The sequence below is a fragment of the Lepisma saccharinum genome, chromosome 16 (assembly GCF_977018435.1).
Source record: "Lepisma saccharinum chromosome 16, izLepSacc3.1, whole genome shotgun sequence".
Classification (NCBI taxonomy): Eukaryota; Metazoa; Arthropoda; class Insecta; order Zygentoma; family Lepismatidae; genus Lepisma; species Lepisma saccharinum.
Window position 1 is genome coordinate 18,290,112 of NC_139244.1, and position 24,666 is coordinate 18,314,777.

General features: G+C 38.0%; 1 protein-coding gene across 3 annotated transcripts in view; it reads right to left on the reverse strand.

Moving 5' to 3' along the window:
* The window catches only part of Pkc98E (Protein kinase C), a 148,727-nt gene that overhangs the window by 36,080 nt on the left and 87,981 nt on the right, over positions 1 to 24,666 (reverse strand). For all 3 annotated transcript variants that reach the window (XM_083137801.1, XM_083137800.1, XM_083137799.1), the window contains 5 exons: positions 21,864 to 22,029; positions 19,359 to 19,390; positions 11,325 to 11,398; positions 8,931 to 9,066; positions 7,697 to 7,830 (listed from right to left, as the gene is read on the reverse strand). In XM_083137801.1, coding sequence (XP_082993927.1) covers positions 7,697 to 7,830; positions 8,931 to 9,066; positions 11,325 to 11,398; positions 19,359 to 19,390; positions 21,864 to 22,029 — 542 coding nt within the window. The remainder of the gene's footprint in view (positions 1 to 7,696; positions 7,831 to 8,930; positions 9,067 to 11,324; positions 11,399 to 19,358; positions 19,391 to 21,863; positions 22,030 to 24,666) is intronic.

Below are 24,666 nucleotides of genomic sequence, written 5' to 3' on the forward strand. Positions count from 1 at the left end.
CACATTTGGATGACAAGATATTGTTTACCTTGTTACAATATTGTAAGACCCAATGCCTCATTTCTGCCAGGAAAACTAAATGTATATTACAAGACGTTCCAGGCGCTTATTGTTCGGGTAAACTGGAAAGAAACCAGGCTCCGTGAATAGCCCACGTGATGAGGTCAGTGGAGTCCTTTCCCCTCCCTTTAGCTTCAGGGACAGTTTTTTCCGTCAGGCACCCTCACCCCCTCCTCCCCGACTCAGCTATTGTCAATCGCCGCTCCCCAAACAGAAGCTAAGCAACGGCCTCGAGTCATTCCCCAAAGAACTGAAAGTGTGCCACTTCAACACGGAAGGTCTGCTAAATTCTTTTGACGAATTTAAATACATAATAAACAAATTAAATTTTCAGATCATAGGAATTACCGAAACGTGGCTTAAACCACATATTTCGAATAACACGGTAGCATTAGATAATTATGATATTATCCGTAATGACAGATGTGATAGGACTCGAGGAGGCGTTTGTTTATATATACACAAATCATTACAATGGAAAGCACTCGAATTGCCTATTCAAAAATATAATGACATCGAAGCCTTAGCTGTCGAGGTAACCGTACAGAAGGTGAAGGTCGGGATATTAGTCGCATACAAACCTCCTAAAGTTAAATATACACATCTAAGCGATATTGGGGATATCGTGCAATATTTTCATTTGAATTATGCTCATTACGTTGCGATTGGTGATCTCAACGTAAATATGCTGAAACAAAATGAACCCAACACGCGATTCTTAAACGACATCATTGCCGAGGCTCACGGTAAGCAAATCATCACAAAGCCCACGAGGGTAACGCCAACGTCAAGGACTTTAATCGACGTTATCATCTGCTCTGATAACCTGAAGGTGACCCACGTCGATCAGAATATAATGTCCGGTATATCAGACCATCACCTAACATACGCCGTGTTCGGAATCAACTGCACCAAAAAATATAACAAATTGGTTCAAGTCAGAAGCTTTAAGAACTTTAACGAAAGCGAGTTTAACAAAGACGCGGGAAATATTAATTGGGACTTAATATGCAGCAAACACGACGTAAACGAATCCGTTTTTCTCTTGAACAGCAACATTATTGCGTTGGCTGACAAACATTTTCCAGTAAAAACGTTTCGAGTAACTAGACCACCCGCCCCTTGGATATCTGCAAAAGTAAAAGAATTTTGGAAAATACGCGATTACTTTCACCTGAAGTATGTTAACACCGGAGATCAAGACGCGCTTCTCTCTTATAAATATTTTAAAAATCGTGCGAAAAAAGCCGTGAGAAACGCAAAATTCCACCATTATGACCGGGTTCTCAATGAAAATGTTAAAAACGCTAGAGCATTTTGGCAGACATTAAAACGAGAGGGAGTTGTTACTAATAAGTTTAACCAAAAATTACCCTCAAGTGTACTCAATGCGGATGCAATAAATGACTTTTTTGTAAATTCTGCTTGTCAGCAAACAAACACGACCGAGGTTGAGAAATTAATCGAGTCATATAAAACACGGCAGACAAGCGGAACCTTCAAACTGAAGAAGGTTAATGAGGCTACTGTGTTGAAAGAGCTCAAAAAAATACATTCCAATGCCAAGGGTCATGATGGCATCAGTCTAAAAATGTTGAGACTCTGCATCCCACATTGCCTAAAGAGCCTAACTCACATCATAAACTGCTCTCTTTCTCAAGGGGTATTTCCCGAAGATTGGAAAAAGGCTGTAGTGACGCCCGTACCGAAAACCACTGTTTCCCTTGATGTTAAAGATCTAAGACCAATAAGCGTACTGCCAATTATGTCTAAAGTTATAGAACGCATAGTAAAAGAACAATTAGTAGACCATCTGATGTTGCATGACCACTATTCTCCACATCAATCAGGCTTCAGGAAACAGCACAGCACGGTAACTACTTTAGTTAGCGTTGTTGATGACATAGCCAAGGGGATGGATAATGGTAAAATTTCGTTTCTGGTACTCCTTGATTACACCAAGGCATTTGACTCCATAAACCACAACCTTTTGGCAGAGAAATTGAAATCTATCGGCATAAGAAATAAGGAATTGTTATGGTTTCGGTCTTATCTAACGAACAGGCAACAATGTGTAAAATTAGTACATGAGAATAAATCGTGCATGTCTAAATGGCTTGATATCAAACAAGGAGTACCACAAGGAAGTATTCTAGGACCTATCCTATTTTCGCTATACATCAAAGATTTTAATGATTCACTAAAACACTGCAAATACCACCAGTATGCGGATGACACACAAATATATATACAAACACCATTAAGAAACAGTGCAATGGCCCTAGAAGCATTGCAACAGGACCTAAATTCAATATCTAAATGGTCTGAATGTAATGCACTCAAATTGAATTCATCCAAGTCTTACATTTTAACTTTAGGCACAACGAGTAACCTCAAAAAGTTAGAACAATTACAACTCCCCCTCCCTACACTGAATAATTCCAAAATAAAGAAAGTAGAAACAGCACGCAACCTTGGCATAATATTGGACGAGAATCTACAATGGGGTTCTCATGTCACACATATAATTAAAAACTCAATGGCCAAACTGAAATCACTTTTTCCATTAAAACATATGCTAAGCAAAGAAACGAAAACTCACCTAGTCAACACACTTGTAATGCCAAAAATTGATTATGCTTCCCCAGTTTTTATAAACATCCACAGTGCTCTAAATTACAAGATACAAAAACTTCAAAACAGTTGCATAAGATTTATACTGAATGTCAAAAGAAGAGAACACATATCCCCGTACTTACAGGAACTTAATTGGTTAAACGTTAAGAATAGGAGAACATTTTTGGCATTGTCTTTATTGTACAGGATCCTGAACAATAAGGAACCAAGATATTTATATGATCAAATTGCTCCGTACAGGAAGAAAGGAAAACAAATTAACCTTCGTCAAAAAACACACTTCACGATTCCTATACACAGAACAACATTCTATGGGAATTCTTTCATAGTCACCGCAATAAAAGAATGGAATGACCTCCCCCCACCACTGACCTCAGGGGAGCTCCACCCTGCAACATACAAAATAAATCTAAAGAAACATCTGCTGTCCAAACAATAGTGCCTGGCCTGGCTTTGTCTTTTCTGTAATGAATGGGAATGAGGTATTGGTTGTAGTTTTAGCTGTAATAATTGTATTTTAATTGTGGTATTTAACTCTGTACCTTCAGTACATTAATTGTTTACATTATAAGTAGGAATGTTTTTTTTAATTTCTTTTTTTTGTATTTTTATTCTTTCTACTGCAACAAAGATTTTCAAGAAGTGGAAAGTGTCAATTGTAATATGTTTTTTTTAAAGGGTTTGTTGTAAGAACGGCCCGCGAGGCCGAAACACGCCCTCTCAATAAAGACGATATTATTATTATTATTATTATTATTATTATTATCACACAACTAAAACAAATAAAAATGGACAACCTATTATAGCCCCCTAGTGACTCCCGTCAGTGTTGGGTAGAGCACATGGACTGGGAGCACTCCTGTGCTGCGTTGAAGGGGAAAATTTCCCCTCTACGATCGATTACGTCACCATTCCAAGGTGAACTCCCTTTCTTCTTCGACAGCCCTCACAACCTCGGGAGTGACATGAAAACCCATTTTAGTGTCGGTATTCACCGCTTTATCTCACTTTTTAAGAAAAGCGATCCACCCTTCCTCCAGATTACCATCATCTCTGTTAAGCTTATTCCTTTTTCCGGTGCATATAAATGCAGCTTCATAAACGTTACTGTTTAATTTATTCTCCTCCTTCCTAATTACTTCTCTTTTTATAATCCTATCTCCGCTCATTATGATATGTTCGGATAGGGCTGTTTTGGGAACCCCTTCCTTAATATCTTTATCATGTTCATCCCATCTAGTGTGCATTTTTCTCCCCGCCTTCCCAACATATTCATTCCCCGCATTGACATTCTATCTGGTGTACCCCTTTTTGTTCTTCCGGGTTATCCGGGGAGGATAATTCCCAGTACGAACTCTCAAAATTTCGATGTTAACCCAGCATCGTGAGAACAATTAAAGAACAACTTGGAAAGAAGCAGTAGCGGGCTCCAGTCTCGAAAGCCAGAAAATAGCGGCGATGGGATTCGTTGCGCTCATCACGGGTCACCCAAAGAAAAGCTGATTGGCAGGCTGTGTCCCTAAGATGACTCTTACCCACGGATATGTTTGTAGCAGCATTAATGTGAAGAATTTCGAGATTAAAGATAAGTTCAGTTCTTTTGCTTCACTCATATCATCACATTTTTAAATTCCTACTATTCAAATATCCAATTCTCAAATAATGCACTTGCTTGAATTCTGACGTGGGCTTGGATGTTCCTTTGTGAGTGTCCCTTCTTCAATTCTATATAAGAGTCATTCATGCTCATCATTACGATTCAACTAAAGAGGCAGAAAGGTGACGTAAAATAAGAAAAGTACGCATAAATATAGTTTAAGAACAGTCCCATTGCTGGTACAATCAATAATTTGCCTGTCACTTTTATGCACTGAAATGTGACTGCAGTATTTAAGCAAACCTCAGTTTACAAGAATTCATTTTCATTGAGTTTTCATTTCAGCTTTTCTACATGTATAATAATTTCCCGATTTTTTATGTATGTACCAGTGGCGGTGGGTGACCTTAAATGTAGCTCGTCTGTGAAACAGGTGCTAAATGTAGGTATGTTTCATGTTCATCTTCTGAGTCTGGTGACAGATCGCCTCTGTTTTTAGATCCACAGGTGAGTGGACATCAGTTTTAAACAGTTCCGAATTTGATTCAATCATTCAAAAGGGCCCTATTCGCATCATTAATGTTGATAATCGATACTTTTCACCTGGACATTATGAGCGTTTTATGCAAAATGGGGAAACGGTCGACAGAAGATGGTTGGTGTACTTGAAGAGGAAAGATAAGATTATAAGATTTCATGCTAGCAAATGAAGGCTGCGATGATTGGAGGCATTTAAGCTATCGACTACAAAACCATCAAATATCAAAAAGTCAAATTGAATGCCTAAAAAAATGGACCGAATGTGAATTTAGACTACAGAAAGACATAACTATTGACGAGCAACAAGGACTGTTGATTTCACAGGAAAAGCAGCACTAGCGTGAGGTCTTGAAACAAATACTGTATGTCCTTAAGTATTTGGCAGAGCATGATCTTGCATTACGGGGCCTGGGGCATAAAATATTTGCAGGAAGTATATATATATTTTTTTTTCAATTTTTGTTCCTTAGTCTGAAGTACAGGTGTCCTACAAAATCATAATGTAAGCACTATTACATGTTCATTTCGTTTTCATTCTCATGTACGTCGTTGCCTTATAATCAAGGGGTCCCGGTTTTGATACCAGGTGGAGGCAAATAGGACAGTGGTTCAGATCCCACTTTAAACTGAGGCCCAGTCCCGATTAGCCTATCTGGGCATAAAATGATATTAAAACAACAAAGCGATCACTCAATCAATCTCATGTACCCCATATACATATTTAATTGCAAAACAGGGAATGTTCAATATCATATTGTTACTTTAACTAAAAAAGTAGCAATATTAAATCATATCCAATAACATAATTGTTATCTTTACTATTCATTGAATTTTGACACTGTAGTGAATTTGCATTGTTTCAATAAAATAATATTTTCATATTATATTTCATTCTATAAGTAAACAAACAATATATGTTAAGTATTTGTGATACAAATATTTGGAACACTATCTTTATATAGCAGCTACTTTGTTTATGATTTCAGTAATTTTGGATATGTTTAAGTATGTCAAAATAAGACACGAATGCAGGCTATATCACATTAGTTACTTAATTTGAAGCACCAGCATCCTATAAACTTGTAAAAAAAAACTCACACAAACTATTATTCATATCTAGCGCGGTGTCCCCTGGAGCGCAGGGCCTCGGGTGGGTGCCCGAGTTGCCACCCCTTGGGGCCGGATCTTGCTGTCATGATCCCCTTTACGTATTTAGTGCACTTTCTGGCAGAAAAAATACATATCAACAACAAGGGTAAATTTAAAATACATGGCTGTGAACACAGAGGATAACGTATTTTTTTTCTAGGGCTTGTATCGCTAAAACAAGGTCTCAATCAGCAGTCATTAAAAAAAGCTGGTTGCCAAATTTTAAATTTTATTAGTGCTAAACGGCGATACTGCGAACATGCTTAACAATAAGTAATAATTACACAATTCTAATAACCAGGTTGGCGTTAGAGAAGAATATTACAAGAAACGGATGTTATCGATATTTTAACATTACAGTTCGCACAGGACCTCGCGTTCCCTAACGGCGGCCCTGGAGGAAATACGGGAGTGTTTTCAAAGAGATTTTTTTACTTCGACGAGAGTTGTGGCCAAGCAACTTGGCATGAGTCAGTGGAAAGTGTGGTTATCCATACCATGCTCTGGAGGAGGTAGACCCTGCCAGGAGGATGGATTTTTGTTGTTTTCTAATAAATGCTAATCTCGAAGATCCAGATTACCTCAGCAAGACCGGAACCAATTTCCATAATGCTCATTATTGGGTGCCAAAGGGCGAGAACCCAAAAAAGTCAAAGAAAAGGCCAGTCAGAGGAGATTCTCATTGACTGTATGGATGGGCGTCATCAACAAACATTTGACTGGGCCATTTTTCCAACCCCAAATCGTAAATGGCATCACTTACGAACATTTTTGAGGAACGAGATGGCAATGTTGTTGGAGGATGTGATATGATTTACCAGCATGATGTCTGCCCAGCTCACTTCTGCCTGGGTGTGTGACAGCGGCTGGATGAAAATTACCCAAATAAATGGATTGGCCAAAGTGGCCCGATTCCCTGGCCAGCTCGATTCCCCGATTTGATGCCTTGCAATGTCTACATTTGGGGCCACATGAGAGACTTAGTTTACAAGACAGCACAAAACTCGCAAGAAGAGCTCGGGGAGAGGATCTTAACAGCTGCTCAACACATCAAGGACACCATCACACCACACGTTTCAATAACAAATGTCCGTTAAAACCTGCATGCCTGCATTCGTAACGGAGGTGACCACTTTGAGCAAGATGTGTAGTGTTCTTTAATTGTCATGTCCATTGATTCCATTCACATGAAAGTGAATGAAGTATTATTTCTTGTACTCAAATGTGAATGTTATCAACATTTGTACCTTGTTGCATAGCTGATGACACAAGGAAGTAATTTAAGTAATTTGTACACTTCGTGTCATACCATTTTTGTTATTAATACGTTGCCAAACAAACTAAGAGTGCCCTTTTTTTTATCACCACTTACTTGTAAGTTTAGACCCACCAGTTACTTACATGTGATTGTTATTTTGGAAAAACTTTCTTTTCAACGAACCACCTATTTGTTAGCTATGAGAAAGTGCTGAAATAAGTGTCATACAATGAGCTGTTTCTTCTCAATTTGTATTTTTATGTGGAAAATTGTAATTAAAAAAAAAAACACTGAATTATCTCGAAAAATACTAATTTTCGGACGGGTATCATATGGTCAAATTTGTTGCAAATTGCCTCTACTTTAACCCCTTTCAGGGTATACATCTAATAACAGGTCAACCTGTACATTAATTACCATTGAAACAGACTTTCCAATTTATATTGATTACTCACCTTTTTCTTTCTTTCGTGCAGATTAGGTGGCGAAATTCCCATCTCAGAGAGAATTTCTGCCATAACTTTTGTGTTAATACCACAATTATTCGCTACATTTCTTTGACATCTTTTGTGGACATTCATACTGCATGCTGGAAGAAAAAAATCAGATTTATTTCACCTATTTCACCTATATTTACATCTGACACTAAGAAGACTACATTTCTACAAATAGTGGCATGATGTATCTGAAAAATGTATATTGAATAATTTGAAACTTTCTGGCATAGGAAGTGCCATGAAGAGGGAGGTACATTCACTCCAATGACTGTGAGTATTCAAGCATGTCAAAATATATTAGCTATACAAATTTCTATTTGTACAGTCTAAATATTCTCAAAGATTTTACACTATTACATAAACAGTCATTCATAAATACAAGAAATGAATAAAATATATGAGATTTGAAAATATTATAAGAAAAAAGACCTTCAAAACCATACTTTGATTATCCATACAAGAGAACAATACAACTCGGCACTGAATTAAATTAATAATATGCCATTTTATTAAACTTTTAAAGGAAAGAAATTAAATGTTGTCTTTTTTCTTTATTTTGTGCAGGCCCATAGTAAGGAATTCTTAATTGAAAAATATGGATACAAAAGTGATAAATACTCAACTTCGTAACACAGAGATCTGTTTGAAAAAAAGGCAAATATTTAAAGAATATGCTGAGAATCCATAAAAGGGATAAACAACAATAGTGGATGATGGATTTGTTGAGAATCCATATAGAAGAAATATGAAAATGACAAATAAAAAATATGCTAAGAGGCCATAAAACAGATAAACGATAAAACTGTCCAGATAATGCACATATCTGGATATTTCAGATATCCAGTGGACACGCAGATATTAGAATATCGAATACTTGGATAGTAAATGATCTGATATACAGAACAAAACAAATATCCAGATTTGGCCATATCTATCTAAACTGCAGCTGTAGTACCTGTTTCTCTAAAGTCAAAATGTATACTGCTTTCTTTACCATTCTGTTTCATTGACAGTTTTGAGCACTGAGCCTAACACTTGTTAGTTCTGAGAAGCAATTCTAAGCAAATTTTCATATGCTGGAAGTTCATCATGCCCTTGCTGTACACATGAAACAGTTTTTAATTCATATTTGCAATTCTGTACATGCTCGTAATGTTCTTAAACTTTCTAATATGCCACTTAAAATACTAACCTTCACATTGTAAGCCCTGCCTGATAAGGCCATAAAGCAATGACCCACAATGATCACAAAAAGTAAAACGTTTGTAGTTGTGCACTACAAACCGGTGGGGGACATTTACATAAAAACCCTGCCTTGCTGCAAGTGACTGAAAATGAAGAGAGAAAATTGAATGAGACAGTATGACAAATAGCAAATTTCTGCATCATCAACAATATACAAGGGTCCTTCAACGTTGACCGAGACATTTGAGAATAAAAAAGTGGTAAATAGCTGGAGAACAATAAAAATGCCAAAGGATGTACCTTCATGAGTATTGTCTGTTCACCCCGTGTTGTGCGTAGTTGGCACATGCCAGAGGCGTCTCCTGAACGCATGCGTCAATTGTGGGAAAAAGGACAGCTTGCTCTGCGACAACATTAATGAGCATTTCTACATTCTAATTTCTTCATAAAGTATGTATTTTACATGAGAGTGCTCAACTAAGCTTATATTACATTTCTTGGATCTGAAGTGATGCATGCGTCCATTGTGGGAAAAGAATTATTACTTTCTTTCACTTCAGATCCAAGAAATGTAATATAAGCTTAGTTCAGTGCTCTCGTGTAAAATAAATACTTCTCCTATATGAAGAAATTAGAATGTAGAAATGCTCATTAATGTCGTCGCAGAGCAAGCTGTCCTTTTTCCCACAATTGACGCATGCGCAGCATGGCATGCGTTCAGGAGATGCCTCTGGCACATGCTCAGTAGTGTCAGCAAAAATGGCGGCAAATAATGTGTCTGTAGCTGTGGAGCAGTGGTGTATGATCAAATTTTTTGTGAAAGAGAACCTGAAGCCAGCAGATTCTGAGAAGATTGCAAGCACAGTATGGGGAACAAATGATGTTACAGGCAAGAGTATACAAATGATGTCAACAGTTTGGCGAAGAACGCTAATTGCTGGCGAATGAACCACATGGACACATTTGTCCGACTGGGGCATGAAAGGTGTTCTTTATGTGGATTTCTTGGGGGAAAGGGTCATGATTAATGCCCAGTATTCCTGCGCATTGATGAAGGGTGCCGTACGTAATGCCATTTGCAAGAAAAGTCCAAGGATGTTGTGAGCAAATGCCATTCTTCACCATGACAATGCATGGCCCCATATTGTCAATTTGACAGCAATAACTCTCCAAAAGGGTTTTGCTCCACGTTCTTACACTCCAGACTTAGCTCTAAGTGATTATCAGATTTGTTTGAGCTACTTGAAAACAATATGAGACGGAAGAAATTGAAGACAGATGAAGCACTGACAAAAGATGTCCTGCAGTGTCTATGACATCAGTCAACTTCCTTCTACGCGAAAGGACTCACGGAACTGACACAATGATCGCAGCAGTGTCTGGATGCTCAGGGGGATTCCTTTCAAACACTCACATAGTTTGGTGCTTATAGGACTTTTCCAATTTTTTCCCTAGAAATAAAAGTCTCGGTCAACCTTGAACCTTGTACAGGTATATGCTGTGTCTGTACCACACTACCCAAAATGAATTAACTAATGTACAACAAATCAATTATCCACTTGGATCTCACAATTGTTCTCAAACTTATTTTTATTATAAGGTCTGAGTAATCCACATTTAAGATAATTCCAATCAACTTGATCTCTTTTGATTGAAAGGTTCTGATTGTATTTAGAAACAATAATACAGAAATTTTACAACCAATTTATAATATTACTATCTTCTTATTCAAATAAAAAATATACCACACTTCACTGCACAATCATTGCAGATTTCATACAAATTCTTTTGGAATTCTTTACTAGGTAAACTGTATTTGGTGCAAGATTAGGATGGATAGGTATACGTTAAAGTTCAATAGTCCAAAGCAATGCACATCATTTGTTCATGACAGTTTAGTGAATATTTTTCCAGTATTAAAAAGTTTAAACATTAGTTATTATTGATTTGTGCATTATAGTCGAAATATTACACTTGAGAAAATTTACTGCAGTGTTGCAAAGTTTGGACTTACAAAATCTAATCTTCTATGCCCAAATATGCTGTGCCGTTATCATTGAATTTGAATTTGATTTTCTTCTGTTGACCCTTGATTAAAAGGGCATGGAAAACGTCAAGATACAAAATAAAATAGTATTTAGTTTTGTTTAGTTTTTGTTACTGACACACCAATGAGACAATTAGGCGAAGAAAGGTTATAAACCATTCTTTTTTTTACTGAAAAAACAGGGTGCAATTATTATGTCGTGAAGCATGGTAACAATACAAATATTCTTATTTTGACACTATTTTTAATTTGTTCATAATTCTTTAAAAATGTACAAATTCAAATATGCAAAATCATGTCTCATGGACATAAAAGCAATAAAAAACTATTTGAACATATTTGCATTAATCTTACCTCTTCTTCTTTCATTCCTGGGCACTTCGTTACAACAGACTGGTGACATCGCTTATGAACTACACAGGTACAAACTACGAAGAAAGAATGAAAGTATTATAAGTCTACAAGAATTCATAAAATAATAATAATAGCAATAAAAGATATTGTCTTTAACAAGAAATGCACATAACATCTTACAATATCTATGTAAGAAAGCAATATTGTAATTAATAATAAAGACAACGTACTTGCAGTAAATAAAATTCTATTTTGCATAATGTTGTGTTTCATCTACATGTGATGGATGTGAAATATTTCAAAATATTAAGAAAATAAATTCTAGATAAGAATATGAAGTAACACTTTAACAGAACTTCTAACAAATTCAAATGCTCCAACAAAAGTTATTAACAAAATAATTTCAGACTCAAAATTATATTGCAATAATGCAAGAACATGTAAGAATAATACAGTGCAAAAAAAATAAAATATTGTGCAACTGTAACATCAAAAGCTTTATGTATGTATGCATACATGTGTTTGTGTGTGAGGGATGGGGTGGGGCTCATTGATGGCATGGTGGTAATGCTGTCACCTTGCAATCAAGGGACCCTGGGTTCGATTCTTGATGGAGGCACATAGTGATCTGAATCCCAGTTAAAACTGTATGTTGTACTGATTATACCCTGCTGGAAATTTCTACTGTTTACAGTAGATGGAATCTACTGTTATCAATTGTACTCTACTGTATATCTCGGAAATCTACTGAAACTCAATGGTTTCCTACTGAACACCTTCAGTAGACCTACTGTACATGTTCAGTAGAAGAAAGACAAGCGAAATATTTTCTTTAGTATTACCTGTAATATTGTATGTAGTGTGTCTAGCTCAACATGTTGGCTGTAAATATAACTTTTCATTCCTCCTAATTTACAATTTGTTTCTATATCTACTTAAAAATCTAAACCAAGTAGATGTTTCAAAACACTTACTGATCTTCTGAAAATGATACAGTAGAAAAACTACAGGTGAAAGTAACTTTTTCAGTATTATATTATAGCTGATTACCCGGCATTGCCCAGGTATTTATTTATCCCAATCTTCTATTAGACAGGAATATAATGAATTCTAACTATAGTGTAAAATTAACTTGAAAGTTGAACGGCATTGGGAGTGTCACTATTCATCTCAGCGGCCCAGAAAACTATGGATTCCACACTAATGTCGGTAATTTTATGTCACCCCCTTCCCACCCCCGCCCCTATGGGTGCCAGGGGTGTCTTGGAGTTGAATGGCATTGGGAGTAGACAAAATTTTCAGCAGGGTAGCCAATCTGTGTATAAAATAGACTTGAAACAAATTAGTCTTTGACACTTGCTTTGATTGATTGATTTAATTAGTGTGTCCATGTCTATACTAAACACTTTCTGACTACATACTCTATTATAATTCTTTTCACTTCACATGTTCATCTGAGTGTGTTTTTCTTACCATACAATTTGTAGTTGTGATTCCTAAAAGGATACTCTTAGACAATGCATTAAGAACTCACACAAACCCACTGCACATGTTGTGTGTTACTTCGGTAACAAATTTTCATTCAGTAATTTTATTACCTTTGCAGTTTCAAGATATTTAACAGCAAATGCAGAGATATAGACAAATCATACGTATTTACAGCACTCCAGGGAAAGTAGGAAGGAACATTTTTCAGTTGACTGAATGATTGAAATAAAAACTTTGGACACATGAGAACTTATGCTATTTGCATCTGTCACATTACATGGGGAGAACCTTACCATTACTAAAATAAATGCATCTCTGTGAGGACTAAAACCTCCTTAGACGAAAAGCTGATGCTACAAAGGGACATTCAGTGGGCCCTACTGCCATACGTCCGGATGCCAGAGCCTCATTGGCCTCCAATACTGGGCCGTGCGGAAGTGAGGTGCAAAGGTCACCCCCTTACACCCACAATACTGCAATAGCATAGCATACAAGTGATAGTGATATGCGAATCTGAGGATGCAGGGGAGGGGGGCATTATTATTTTTAATTTTTTATTAAACTTCAATAAATTTTACAGTAATATTTATCATAATTCGTTATGGCTCATTTTATTTGATTATTAAACTTATCTACATGAAATGTTAGGATTCAGAAAGCAAAGTTGACTAATTCACAAATATTATGACACTATTCATAATTTATTGCAATGCAATGTAATAAACATTTATTCCAAGTGTAAAACAATATTACTTTTTAATGCTTGGTAATTTTGTAGTATTATTAGACTTGTGAGTAGAGATAATAATGCCCACCACCAGTGCTTGAAGTGAGGGGGATGGTATCCCTTAGCTGGCAAAATGAGGAGCATCCCCCCATCTAACCCCAAGACTCCGTCAAACATCCCTCCAGCTAACAATTTCCACTTCAATCGCTGACCTTCACGGAGATCGAGTAAATCAGCCCTGCAGCAAAACTGAAGTGCTCTTTAAATCACATATTTGTGCAATAATTGCATGTAATGCTGAAAGTGACTGTCCGCTTCCCAAAATGATCCAGACCAGACCCCTCTCCCTCCCCACAATTTTCCTCATGGTTCTTCTGTTACTGGAAAGTGGGAAAGGAAAGAGAGAGATTGAGAATGAACGAGAGAGGTGGGAGAGGGGAAATGAACTTGAAATGGCTGCAAGTATACAGATGGCAAAGATCATCAAGCTTAATGGGTGGATGGATATGCATAACTTCCCACTTACGTAACTCAATTTTCCCACCATATTCTCTTGCATAACGAAACCGTTACATCACCCCATGCTTGAGTGATTCTGAGAATACTTATATACTTTATAGTCCCCCTCCCCCTATTCCCATAATTCTGTGCCTGCTTTGTTGCCATTAATAATTTGGTTCCCAGTAAATGAATGGTGTGTTTTTTTATATTCTTTTCATGCTGTTTGTTGTTGTTGTTGTTGTTGTCATCATTGCACCACCTATTCAGTCAACCAAAATAGTGAATAGCCTCCAAAAATGCAGTACTTATTTCAGAATCCAGAATTTAATGGCACCCACACATGAAAAGATTAAGTAGAAGGACAAATGGGGGGGGGGGGGGATAACTGCTTCTTCCTCAAGATGAATACAGTACAGTGGTATGCCTCCAAGTGAACAGCCAACTCTATATCTTTCATGCACCCAGTCTTTGTTTTCGCAGAGGAGGAAAAAATTGTCAGCAGATAGATTTACTCTTTGTTTCAGTTGTCACTTTAAACTCAAGGAGGATCGCTAGTTGTTAATTGACGATAAATTTGTATGTTTTAGAGGCACTGAAGGGGATGGTCCCTTAATTTTTGAAGGGGCAATCACCTTATAAATTATGCAGATTTATCTCTTATTTTGCCAAAACAAATTCCCTGATTTTCCCTGATACCATTCTATAATGTTTTAACAAAACTTAGCACACTAATCAAATAAATTAAGTTTAGTCAACACTGTTGAAAATAAACCAAGAAAAATAATCTTTTTTTCCCCCAAATATCTACGATCAAGAAGTCACAAGGGCAACTTCGCGGAGGCACTCGCTCAAAATGTTCCAGTTTATTAAGTTACTTTGGTTAACCCTCCTGAGGAAAAAGTTAAAAGCAATTTTTGTATTTCCTAAACGTAACAGTTATTTAGCCAAATAAACTTGGACACTATTCTTAGGGGATGAAAACTTCTTGATTCTGCCCCTCCCAAAGTTAGGCCCACCTTCCTCCCCCAAGTTCGATAATGCAAGAAGTTATTGGATAAAAATATCAAATGTTTTTCAGTCTTCAATTATGGTGGCACAAAAACCTTCAAATTTTTCACTCCTAAGCTGATTTCCCTGATTTTCCCAAGATTTCTAAGTCAGTGAAAACCCTGTCAATCAAAGTAAGATAAATGATGACGGTCCTGACATTTAAAAAAGCGAGCGCCACTCTTGAAACCCAAATTAAGTGAGAGCATCCTCAAGACCAACAGGGATGGAATCCTCAAAACCTCTAAAACTGAAGAAGTCTAATATTAAAGGTGTTTGTGTTTTTGACCACTGGCTTCCGTGATATCAAAACAGGTGATCGCCATTCTTGATGTCTAAATTAAACGATCCCCCCCATCCCCCATCGGGATGTCCAAGACCAATTGGCCTCAGTGAAGTCTAAGGTGATCGGCCCTCTAGATGAAGCAATCACTCCTTCGAGATGCTTACAACTAACAAATACCTCATTTTAAAATTGTTGATTGCTTTGAGGTCTGATTTTTCAATTTGGTTTACTTTCCTCCGGTTTCTGCCACTTTGGCTAACTGTGAAGATGAGGATGAACGATATGATTCCCACGCCGCGATTCGAAACAGGGATCCCGGGCATTGCAGCGTGCTGTGCTAACCACTCAGCCATGGATGTCGACTAACCTGGCCGACGACGTTATAATTACACCTCGTATTCTTAGGTTCTAAAAATTGTGCTTTAGGTTTCTAAAATAGGCTCTAAAAATCATAAAATAGGTTCTAAAAATCTTAAATTAGGCTAAAAAAAATCCTGAAGTAGTTTCCAAAAAAACTTAAAATGGTTGCAAATTCCTGAAAAATACTGATTAGATACAATAGTTGAAAACATAATTCACAAGAACCGTAAGAAATTTTAATAACCAAATATTAATTTTCTTACCAAATTTTTATTTCATCCACAAATTATTGTAATGCTATACTTGTGCTGTTAGCAAAAGTTACTTGTTCATACAAAAACTGAATTACGTATGTACAATTTGCTGCATAATATGAATGATTACTCATTTTGAATTTCAGGAATTATGCGTGAATTATTGGCTCTGGCAATTATGCGTGATTTTGGTAAAACATGAAAAAAAAAAGTTGCAAGCAGATGTTTTCTTTTCTGTAGATGACGAACCATGAATGCACATACAAGGTCTGTCCCAAAAGTAATGAGACTAATTTTGGAAAAATCGTATTATTGAAACTAGGATCAAATACATTAATATTCTTCAAAGTAGGACCCTTGGGTATCAATACAGTGGTTCTTGCGTTGTTGCCACTCGTCGTATTGCAGCGCAGGAAGTCTTGACCTGAGATGTCTTGCAGAGCACTCGTCGCGGTTGCTTGGACCTTTTCAATCGTCCAAGACAGTGTCTTTTCAGGCCGAATTTGAACCTCGGTAACAAAAAGAAGTCGATCGGGGCCAGGTCCGGGTTGTACGGTGGGTGGGGAAGCGTTTCCACATTTTTCTTGGCCATAAATTCGTTCAATGCAGTGATGAGTGAGATGGCACGTTGTTGTGGTGGTGTCTGCATGTCCAAATCTTCCGAAATGATACGATGCACAACCGATTTCGAAAGTCCCACCTTATCTAACCTCACAGTCAAAGGTCGGTCAGAGTCCGAAACATACTTCACTTCAGTCGCATGTTCGGCAGTTCTGGACGTTGATGGGCGCCCTGAGCGCTGTTCGTCCTCCGCGTATTTTCTTCCTTCTTTGAACGCCATGCGCCACCTGCACACTCGTGCTTTCGACAAAATCTGGTCCCCATAGGGTTGTCTTAACATTTCAAGCGTGTCGGTAGCGGATTTACCGAGTTTGACGCAAGCATTTATCGAACTGCATTTTCGACCGTGACACAATACTAAAACAGCTTCTTTGCTGGCGTTCCTAACACTAGAATGGCTCGGAGACGACCGAGTTGCGTCAGACTGAGGCTCTGTCCGAAAGGTACGGACTTGAAATAGGGTCTTAGCGGAAGTGACGTCACCTAGAGTCGTTTTCACGTTCAGAAGACACAATGGGCTCTTATGGGCAATGCTTTTCTTATGGGAAATACGAGTGCGCTGTTGTCAAATTTCTGGATTTACAAATTTAGCTTAAGTAAAATCGGTACTTGCAGTTTTGCAGGAAATTTTGTAGAGAATACGATGGTGAACACAAAAAACTGGTAACTTGCTTACATAATTTTAGATAAAAAAAAACGCAAATTTTCTGTGAAAACTCAATTTTTACATTGTTTTCATTCCTAACGTTGAAACATGCCGTAACATTGAAGCTTTCATTATGAAAAAAATTTACACTGTGTTTTAATTGTCATAGGTGACGGTGGTACTCAGAATTTATCAATAATTTAAAGCATATTTGCATTAAAAAATATTCAAATAAAGTATGTGGAGATTTTTTATATTCGTGCAGTAGAAAATGTCGTCGCTGGCCATTTTTTGTTCTGTAATTCCAAGTAAAAACTTCCAGCGACAAAGTTGTGGAGAAAATAATGAAATTATTTTTTATAACCACTCAAAGGTTCCCAGAAATATTACTTCCATGCATTTGGAGTTTCTTTTTAACCCGAACCGCGCGCGAAGTAAGGAGACGTTGTCTGGCCATCTTGAGCTGACTCACCGCAGCATTCCGGCTAATCACCACCAAGTTTTCGAGTTATTTTATTTCCATTCAGTAAAAATATGAACTTCATGCTGTTTGTTATAATAGAATTGAAATTACTTAAATTTAATAATTGACAATTATTTCCAATGCTGCTGTTGTGAGCAACATTAGTGCTGTCGCAAATACACGTTGTTTTCGTTTACATTACTGTCGACATTAATACTGAAATGAAGATCACCTTTCAGTTTCCAACGTACACATAAATTCATAGACACCATATTAACCTTTGAAAGGCTTTCCAACACGTGACAAAATATGGGGCTTCAAGATAGAAATATGACATGCCTTGCTTGAGTCATTCACGTCTTATCAGTTCACGTGGGCCATAACTCATTTGTTTGTTTGGGTTGCAACTTAATCTAACCCATGTGCCAGGTTCCCCTTACTTGAGTGAGAGATCTGCTTTGGTCTGTTTAGACTTTTTCCCTCTCCCGAAAAAGTGTTTTCAGTTGTGTGAGCTCTCAGTGATTTTTACTTTTTTAAGTGATTTCTGAAGTGTCATATTCGTGCATTACACTCGCGTGTGTAGTGATCGCAATGGATCATAGTAAAAAGGGTAACTGTAACGTTCACAGTATAATATTAATATTAATAATTACATATAATTATCATTATATATACAAAATATGTAACACCTTCATTGTGAAGGAAGGTCATCACTTCCCGGCGACATGAGCTAGCGCTGTATTGGCAACACTGTGCGGTTTCTCCATAAGCGCCGTTGTGTCTTCTGAACGTGAAAACGACTCTAGTACAGTTCGAAAGCGCCAAGAACAGAAGTACGCTGACTAGGTCACGTGATTTCAACACCCTTTGTTCATTTGTTTAAAATTGAGGTAGACACAGGTTAAATATACGTTATGGGCCAGCAAGTTGTTGGTTAAAGTTCTTATAATGTGTAGGAATGTATGTGTACGAACATTTGAAAATGCTATGTGATTTCTATGGTGAAAAACAAGTGTTTAAAACGTAGGGAAAACAACGAGTACTAAGTTTTATCTACTGATCGTATTTATTTGGCGCTGCAGTCGAAGTGCAATTCGAAAGACTTTCACTTCCAGTCCACGACTTCAAGACCGTACTGCAAGACCATTCTCGGAGGATGCTCACTTCAAGTACGGTCTTGCACCTTTCGGACACGGCCTGAATACCTGACATTCCCCACCAACCTATCCATCCCTCTACCCTTCTGACTGGCCCTAAAGAAATTGTCTCATTACTTTTCAGACAGACCTTGTACATATTCTAAAGGTGAAACAGATTGTTTCTTAAACAGTTTTCCAATCTTCGGAACACAATTGCTCGTCTTCCTTTGTGGGAAACCGTAATCAGAAAAGTGCGTTAGCAGAAAAGCATCAACCACCGATGAATCAGATGAACATGATAGAAGTAGGCCTCTACAACATTAGGTACCTCATGGTATCGAGTACATACACAGACGGCGCGAAAATTCGCGTCACCTGCAGGACCGGCGCCAAGAGGCGATGTGGCGCCAACAAAAGCTACGCTCAAACTGAACATGTGCAGTGGGCCTCTCTATTGATTGGGCAGGGAACAGCAGGGAACGTTTCTATGACAACCACTCACCTTGACATTGATATCCTTGCTTCCCTATACCCCTGAAAAAAGAAAGGAAAATATTTTTAGTATATATTTATGCGTCAATGTACGTACACAACAACTCCATACCATGCTTGCATTAAAAAAAAAAGTGGAGGGTACGTTACAGTCAACGGGAAATCTAATCTTAGAATCTAATACTATGGTAATGAAAAACGTCGAAATAGATAAGACTATAGGTACTAAAAGGCTATAAAATGCGTCCACGAAAAGCTCGAGAAGTTTAAACCAGAGCGTTTAGGCGTAATGGGGAAAAAACAGACAACAATGAGTAGTTACAAGTGCAAAGAGAATATAGCTGATCATTATCAAAATTGGTAATCAACTTATCAGCATGATGTAAGAAGTTATTTTCTCGAAAAGAAAAATAAATCGAATCTAGAGAGTTTGTGTACTATCAAAGCAAGTGTTTTAATACGATTAGAAACTAGTGGCGGCCATTGGGTGGTAAAACTTAGGGGGACAAGGAAAATTTACTTTCTATAGGTATACAAGGCTTAGAATTGATCGATTGAGTTGGTGTTTTAGCAAGGCTAATCGGGACTGCACATATAATTTAAAGTGGAATCAGAACCACTATGTGCCTCCACTGGGTATTGAACCCGGGATACCTTGATTACAAGGCGACGACACTATCACTGCACCACAAGCCTTAGAATTAAGAAAAAAATCGGCAAAAAGTGTTGGGACTGCCCAGTGATGCCAACCGTAGGGACGTAGGGACATGTCCCTACGCATAGGGACTTTTCACCATAGGGACGTAGGGTCAGATTTTGCCAAATGAGGGAAAACGTAGGGACTTTTTTCAATCTTGGAAAATAACATTTTATTGTGCAAAGCTTACTCGCCAGTCAGTTGTACTTTCTTCGCGCTCGGTTTGGAATGAGCTGGATACTTTAGCGAGGAGGAGGAAAAAGAACTAACAAATCTCCATCAGAATTTTGGAACATGTTATCGGTTACCAAGAACTTTGAAGGCAAGTTCTTTTTTGAAAACATTTCCACTCTCGCGAAAATAGTGCTGACGTGGAAATGGAAAGAATATTTTAAATGTTAAGTGATACAAAAACAAAAAAAAGATAAATAAAATGGGACCAGAATTGTTAGAGACTGCAGGAAATACAGAATCACCAACCAACATATATCTCTTCACAGCAGCAGCTTGTATGGCTTCAAATAACATAATCAACAGTAAACGACTCAACGTTATTCATAAATTGTGGAAGCATCGAGCAGAAAGATTTGTTAAGTAAATGTGTATACTTTTTCTTCTGCTTTGCATGCTCATGAGGTGTTGTTTCATTTAGTCGCTTTACTTGGCGTAGGGACATTTGGTCAGTTGTAGGGATATTTTGACTACGTCTGTAGGGACATTGCCGAAAAATGGTTGGCAACACTGGGACTGCGCCTTGCCCTTCTAATCGCCGCCACTGCTGTATATAGTAGAAAAAGAATTGTGAAACATCTGTATATTTGTTGTTCCTCGCATCCTTTCGTTAAGGGTCTGCATAAATTAATACAAATGAACGCAGTTGTTAACTTATTGATACTGTTTATTGTGCGACTCGATTTCGTTAGTCACCTTTCAACACATACACTTCCTGTACCATGTATACCATGTAGCTGCACTTGTATATCATTCAGTGGTGACGATAAAAGGGGGCCTAGGCCCTATATAAGAGTCTGCCTTCACCTATTCCCCCGACGTTCTTGGAGAAAATATTTTGACTAGCCCCAATATGATGACGTAATTTGTTCTGTATTAACTTTCGAGCTTCTGAGCATTTCTTGCGTACCTCAGCTGCACCTCCATTTGTATTTTTATTTCTGCAGTTGCTATTCTGACTGTTGGAAATCGTACAGTGGGATCCATGAGTATTACCGTGCAAATTGTCCATGACTATTTTCATTAATTTTTCTCTTACATCCTATGTGTCTTTATGCGATGGATTTTTATGTATTCTGGTGCAGAAGTTGTCAACAGCTTGTTTTGAGTTTTTTTAATTCTTGAAGCTCTTATTGGGTCAAATAAAGTGCACGACTATGGTGACGGACAATTTGCATGGTAATATTCATGGATTCCACTGTACATATTAAACACAGCTGTTTTCTTGACTTCAGGAATAAGGAAAGGACGACAAGAAGGAGGTGAAAAAACAAGAAAGGGAAGAATATTATAACTTATTATCTTGTGTGTATAAATGCATTTGTGTGTGTGTGTGTGTTTATATGTAGTCTACTGTTATATGTTTATTATTTAAATATAATTTATGTAAGCTTTCCTGTAATTGGAGATTCTCTCTGTTGGAAGCAAACGAATAAATAAATATGAAAAGGAAGACAGAAAGGAGAGAGGTATATGTATTTGAAGAAAGCTAAGTCTGGTCAACAGGGTGGATGTTCAAGCTAAAAGCAATCTGCTGTGCACTGTCTGAACGCAATAAAAACAAGAATGGAACCTGGGACTACTTACCAAATAAAATTCCGGCAGTGTGAGCAGAAGGTAGGTTGTCGGAGAAAAGTAGCCATGAACTTGTGACCGCTAACTTGGTGAACTCTCCGGCGCATAGCACCCCGCCGCCGGTTGAAGCCCTGCCGCTCCTTGAAGACGCGCGGCTCCTTGCTGGTCTCCTGGAGTTCTGGAATACAAAGTCAAATGTGTGAAAAATACATAAACCTCTCTCTATGTCACTGTGTAGCAGCTCCAACGATGGATTTACACCCGTGAAAAACAGTTTACATTGAAATCTACTACATTTCTAGGTAGATTTAAGTCCAATACTTCTACCTTTGGATCATGATGATAATTGACAAAGTATTCTTTCGTTGTAAACGTTTGAAAAGTGATACTTCATTATAAAGTACAAATTAACGCTACAAAACGCTTCATGGAGCAACCGTTTTTTCAAACTATTACGTCGTTCGGAAAGTAAGTTCCATCATGCAATAAAATGAAAAATATAAATAGTAATATCATGATCTTTATAGGGGTGAGAATATATACATGGTACAACATTCACACATAATCGCCATAAGAATTCAAGCACGCGTCACAGCGAGATACCAAGTTCGTTATACCCCTATCATAGAACGTTTCCGCCTGAATGGAGAACCATTAGGAAACTGCAAGTTTCAGTTCTTCGTCAGTACCATAATGTTTTTGGGATTTTCGGAGAGCTGGTGAGGGACCCAACGGTTACACAATTCAAATTTCAAATTTACTGTTACAATTTCATACAGCACAGTTCTGGAGATTTGTGGAAACTCTAATGACAGCTCAGACAAAGTGAATCGTCTGTTCTCCCTAATCTGCTCTTCCACTAAACGAACCAAATTGGGATTCACAACAGACGGTCGACCACTTCGTTCTTCATCATGAACACTAACCCGTCCACCTCGAAACCGTCTCACCCATCTTCTTACTATTGAAGCACTCATTATTCCTTCTCCATACACCTCACAAATCTGACGGTGGATATCCGTAACTGGAACATTACGTGCATCCAGAAAACGGATCACGGACCGTACCTCACGCTTGGCGGGAGTTTGGATTGTCCGAAACATAACAACAACGCACTACGCACTACTTTCCTGACCAACTTGCCTCAGACTGACGTCTGGACTTCATCAAGGTTGTGGCTACACAAGGCGCATGCGCATTCACACTGCCCCGCTTGCAACGCCACGGTATTCATCAGTGGAACTTACTTTCCGAACGACGTAGTAAAAGTAAAAGAATACGATTGCTGCTGAGGGCGACATCTATACTTGCCAGTGGCGTAGCGTTATAGTACGCCCGTACGCCCGGCGTCCCCATATTAAAAATTTCAAAAATGCTTAAATGCTGTGATTATAAAGTAAAACGTGACTAATTTCATATATGTTTGACCTTCATGGCATTATATTAGCTATTTTTCGCGATCCGCTTGCAACGCTCCTCTCAACACTCGTTCTAGCATTTTTTTTCAATGCCTTTCCCGGCCGGACGCCGAGCAGGTTCGGCGTACAGGACTCTATATTCCTTGCTGCCTTTCTGGAGGGAAAGCTTCGATTTCTACAGCACGCGAGTAAATGCTCTCTCTTACGCCAGCGTACGGAGCAGAGAGGTCTACCGTGATTGGTGCATTTGACCCTTCCTGGCTTCTGAAGCAGATGACAGCGGTAGTATTCCTACCCGGGTCTTCGCTATTCGCGCTCATGCAACTCGTGCTATGTGATGCTACAATACGCAATATTGACTGACGTAACTTTACCAATCTCAAATATACTTCTTCTTAATGGCCACTGCATTGTATGATTTATCGCACAAACAGCGATGTGCATTAGAAACTAAAAGATGAACACAGTTTTTGTCAAGTAAGTTGGCGAAGTCCTCGTGGTAGAAATTCAGCCTGTGGCTGCTCTACCACTTAACCCGCAAAACTATTATTTTTTATTATTTTTATTTTTTCGTTATTATCTAACTACTTAATATTGTGTCAATGGAAATGTCTAGCATTCATTTGAAAACTCTTAACATTGAATGGTCTCTGGACAAAATTATTTTTAAATGTTTATCAGCATTCTCAAGATGTAACAAACAGTGGTCTGAATTACTAATCGGCACTGTTACGTCAGTAGAGTGTACGATATTTGGATCATCCACTCTTCTTTGCACAGTGCGCCAAGACGACAGAGGTCCCTGGTTCGAATCCCGGCGTGAGCACGGGTGTTCTTTGTCAGTGTCCCTTCATCAATATCATCACTCATATTCATATTCGCAATTAACCAAAAGTGGTAGAAAAGCGAAATAAAATAAAGCAAATCAATCAGTACTTGGATCCTCCACAACAATGAAGTCCACTGTTGTGCAGAGGCGCTTGCGATTCAGGTAGGCTTTTAATGACTTGCGTCATGCCGAAAGGTATAAAACACCAGAGTTCAAAACATTTGTTGCATAGTGAGGCATCTAATTTTATAGCTAAAACATGCATAGATGATGTTTCATTGAAAACCCAGCTGACTTCAGGCAAATAAACAATACCTGTGGCGACTAATATCATAAGAAAATTATTGATCAAGAAATGGCCGACCCTTCCTTCGGACTTGGCGTTCCCACCCAAAATGTCCAAGCTACGCCACTGATACTTGCAATCTGGAAACAACCGTTGAAAGTATCAGTATTCTGTGTAATGTTCATCTCTCAGGTTGTAATGGTTCGTTTTCATCCTTAAATAGAAAAAAGAGCGTTCAAACGAATATCTTGATATAAACCACTCCTTCTGGTGACTTATAAC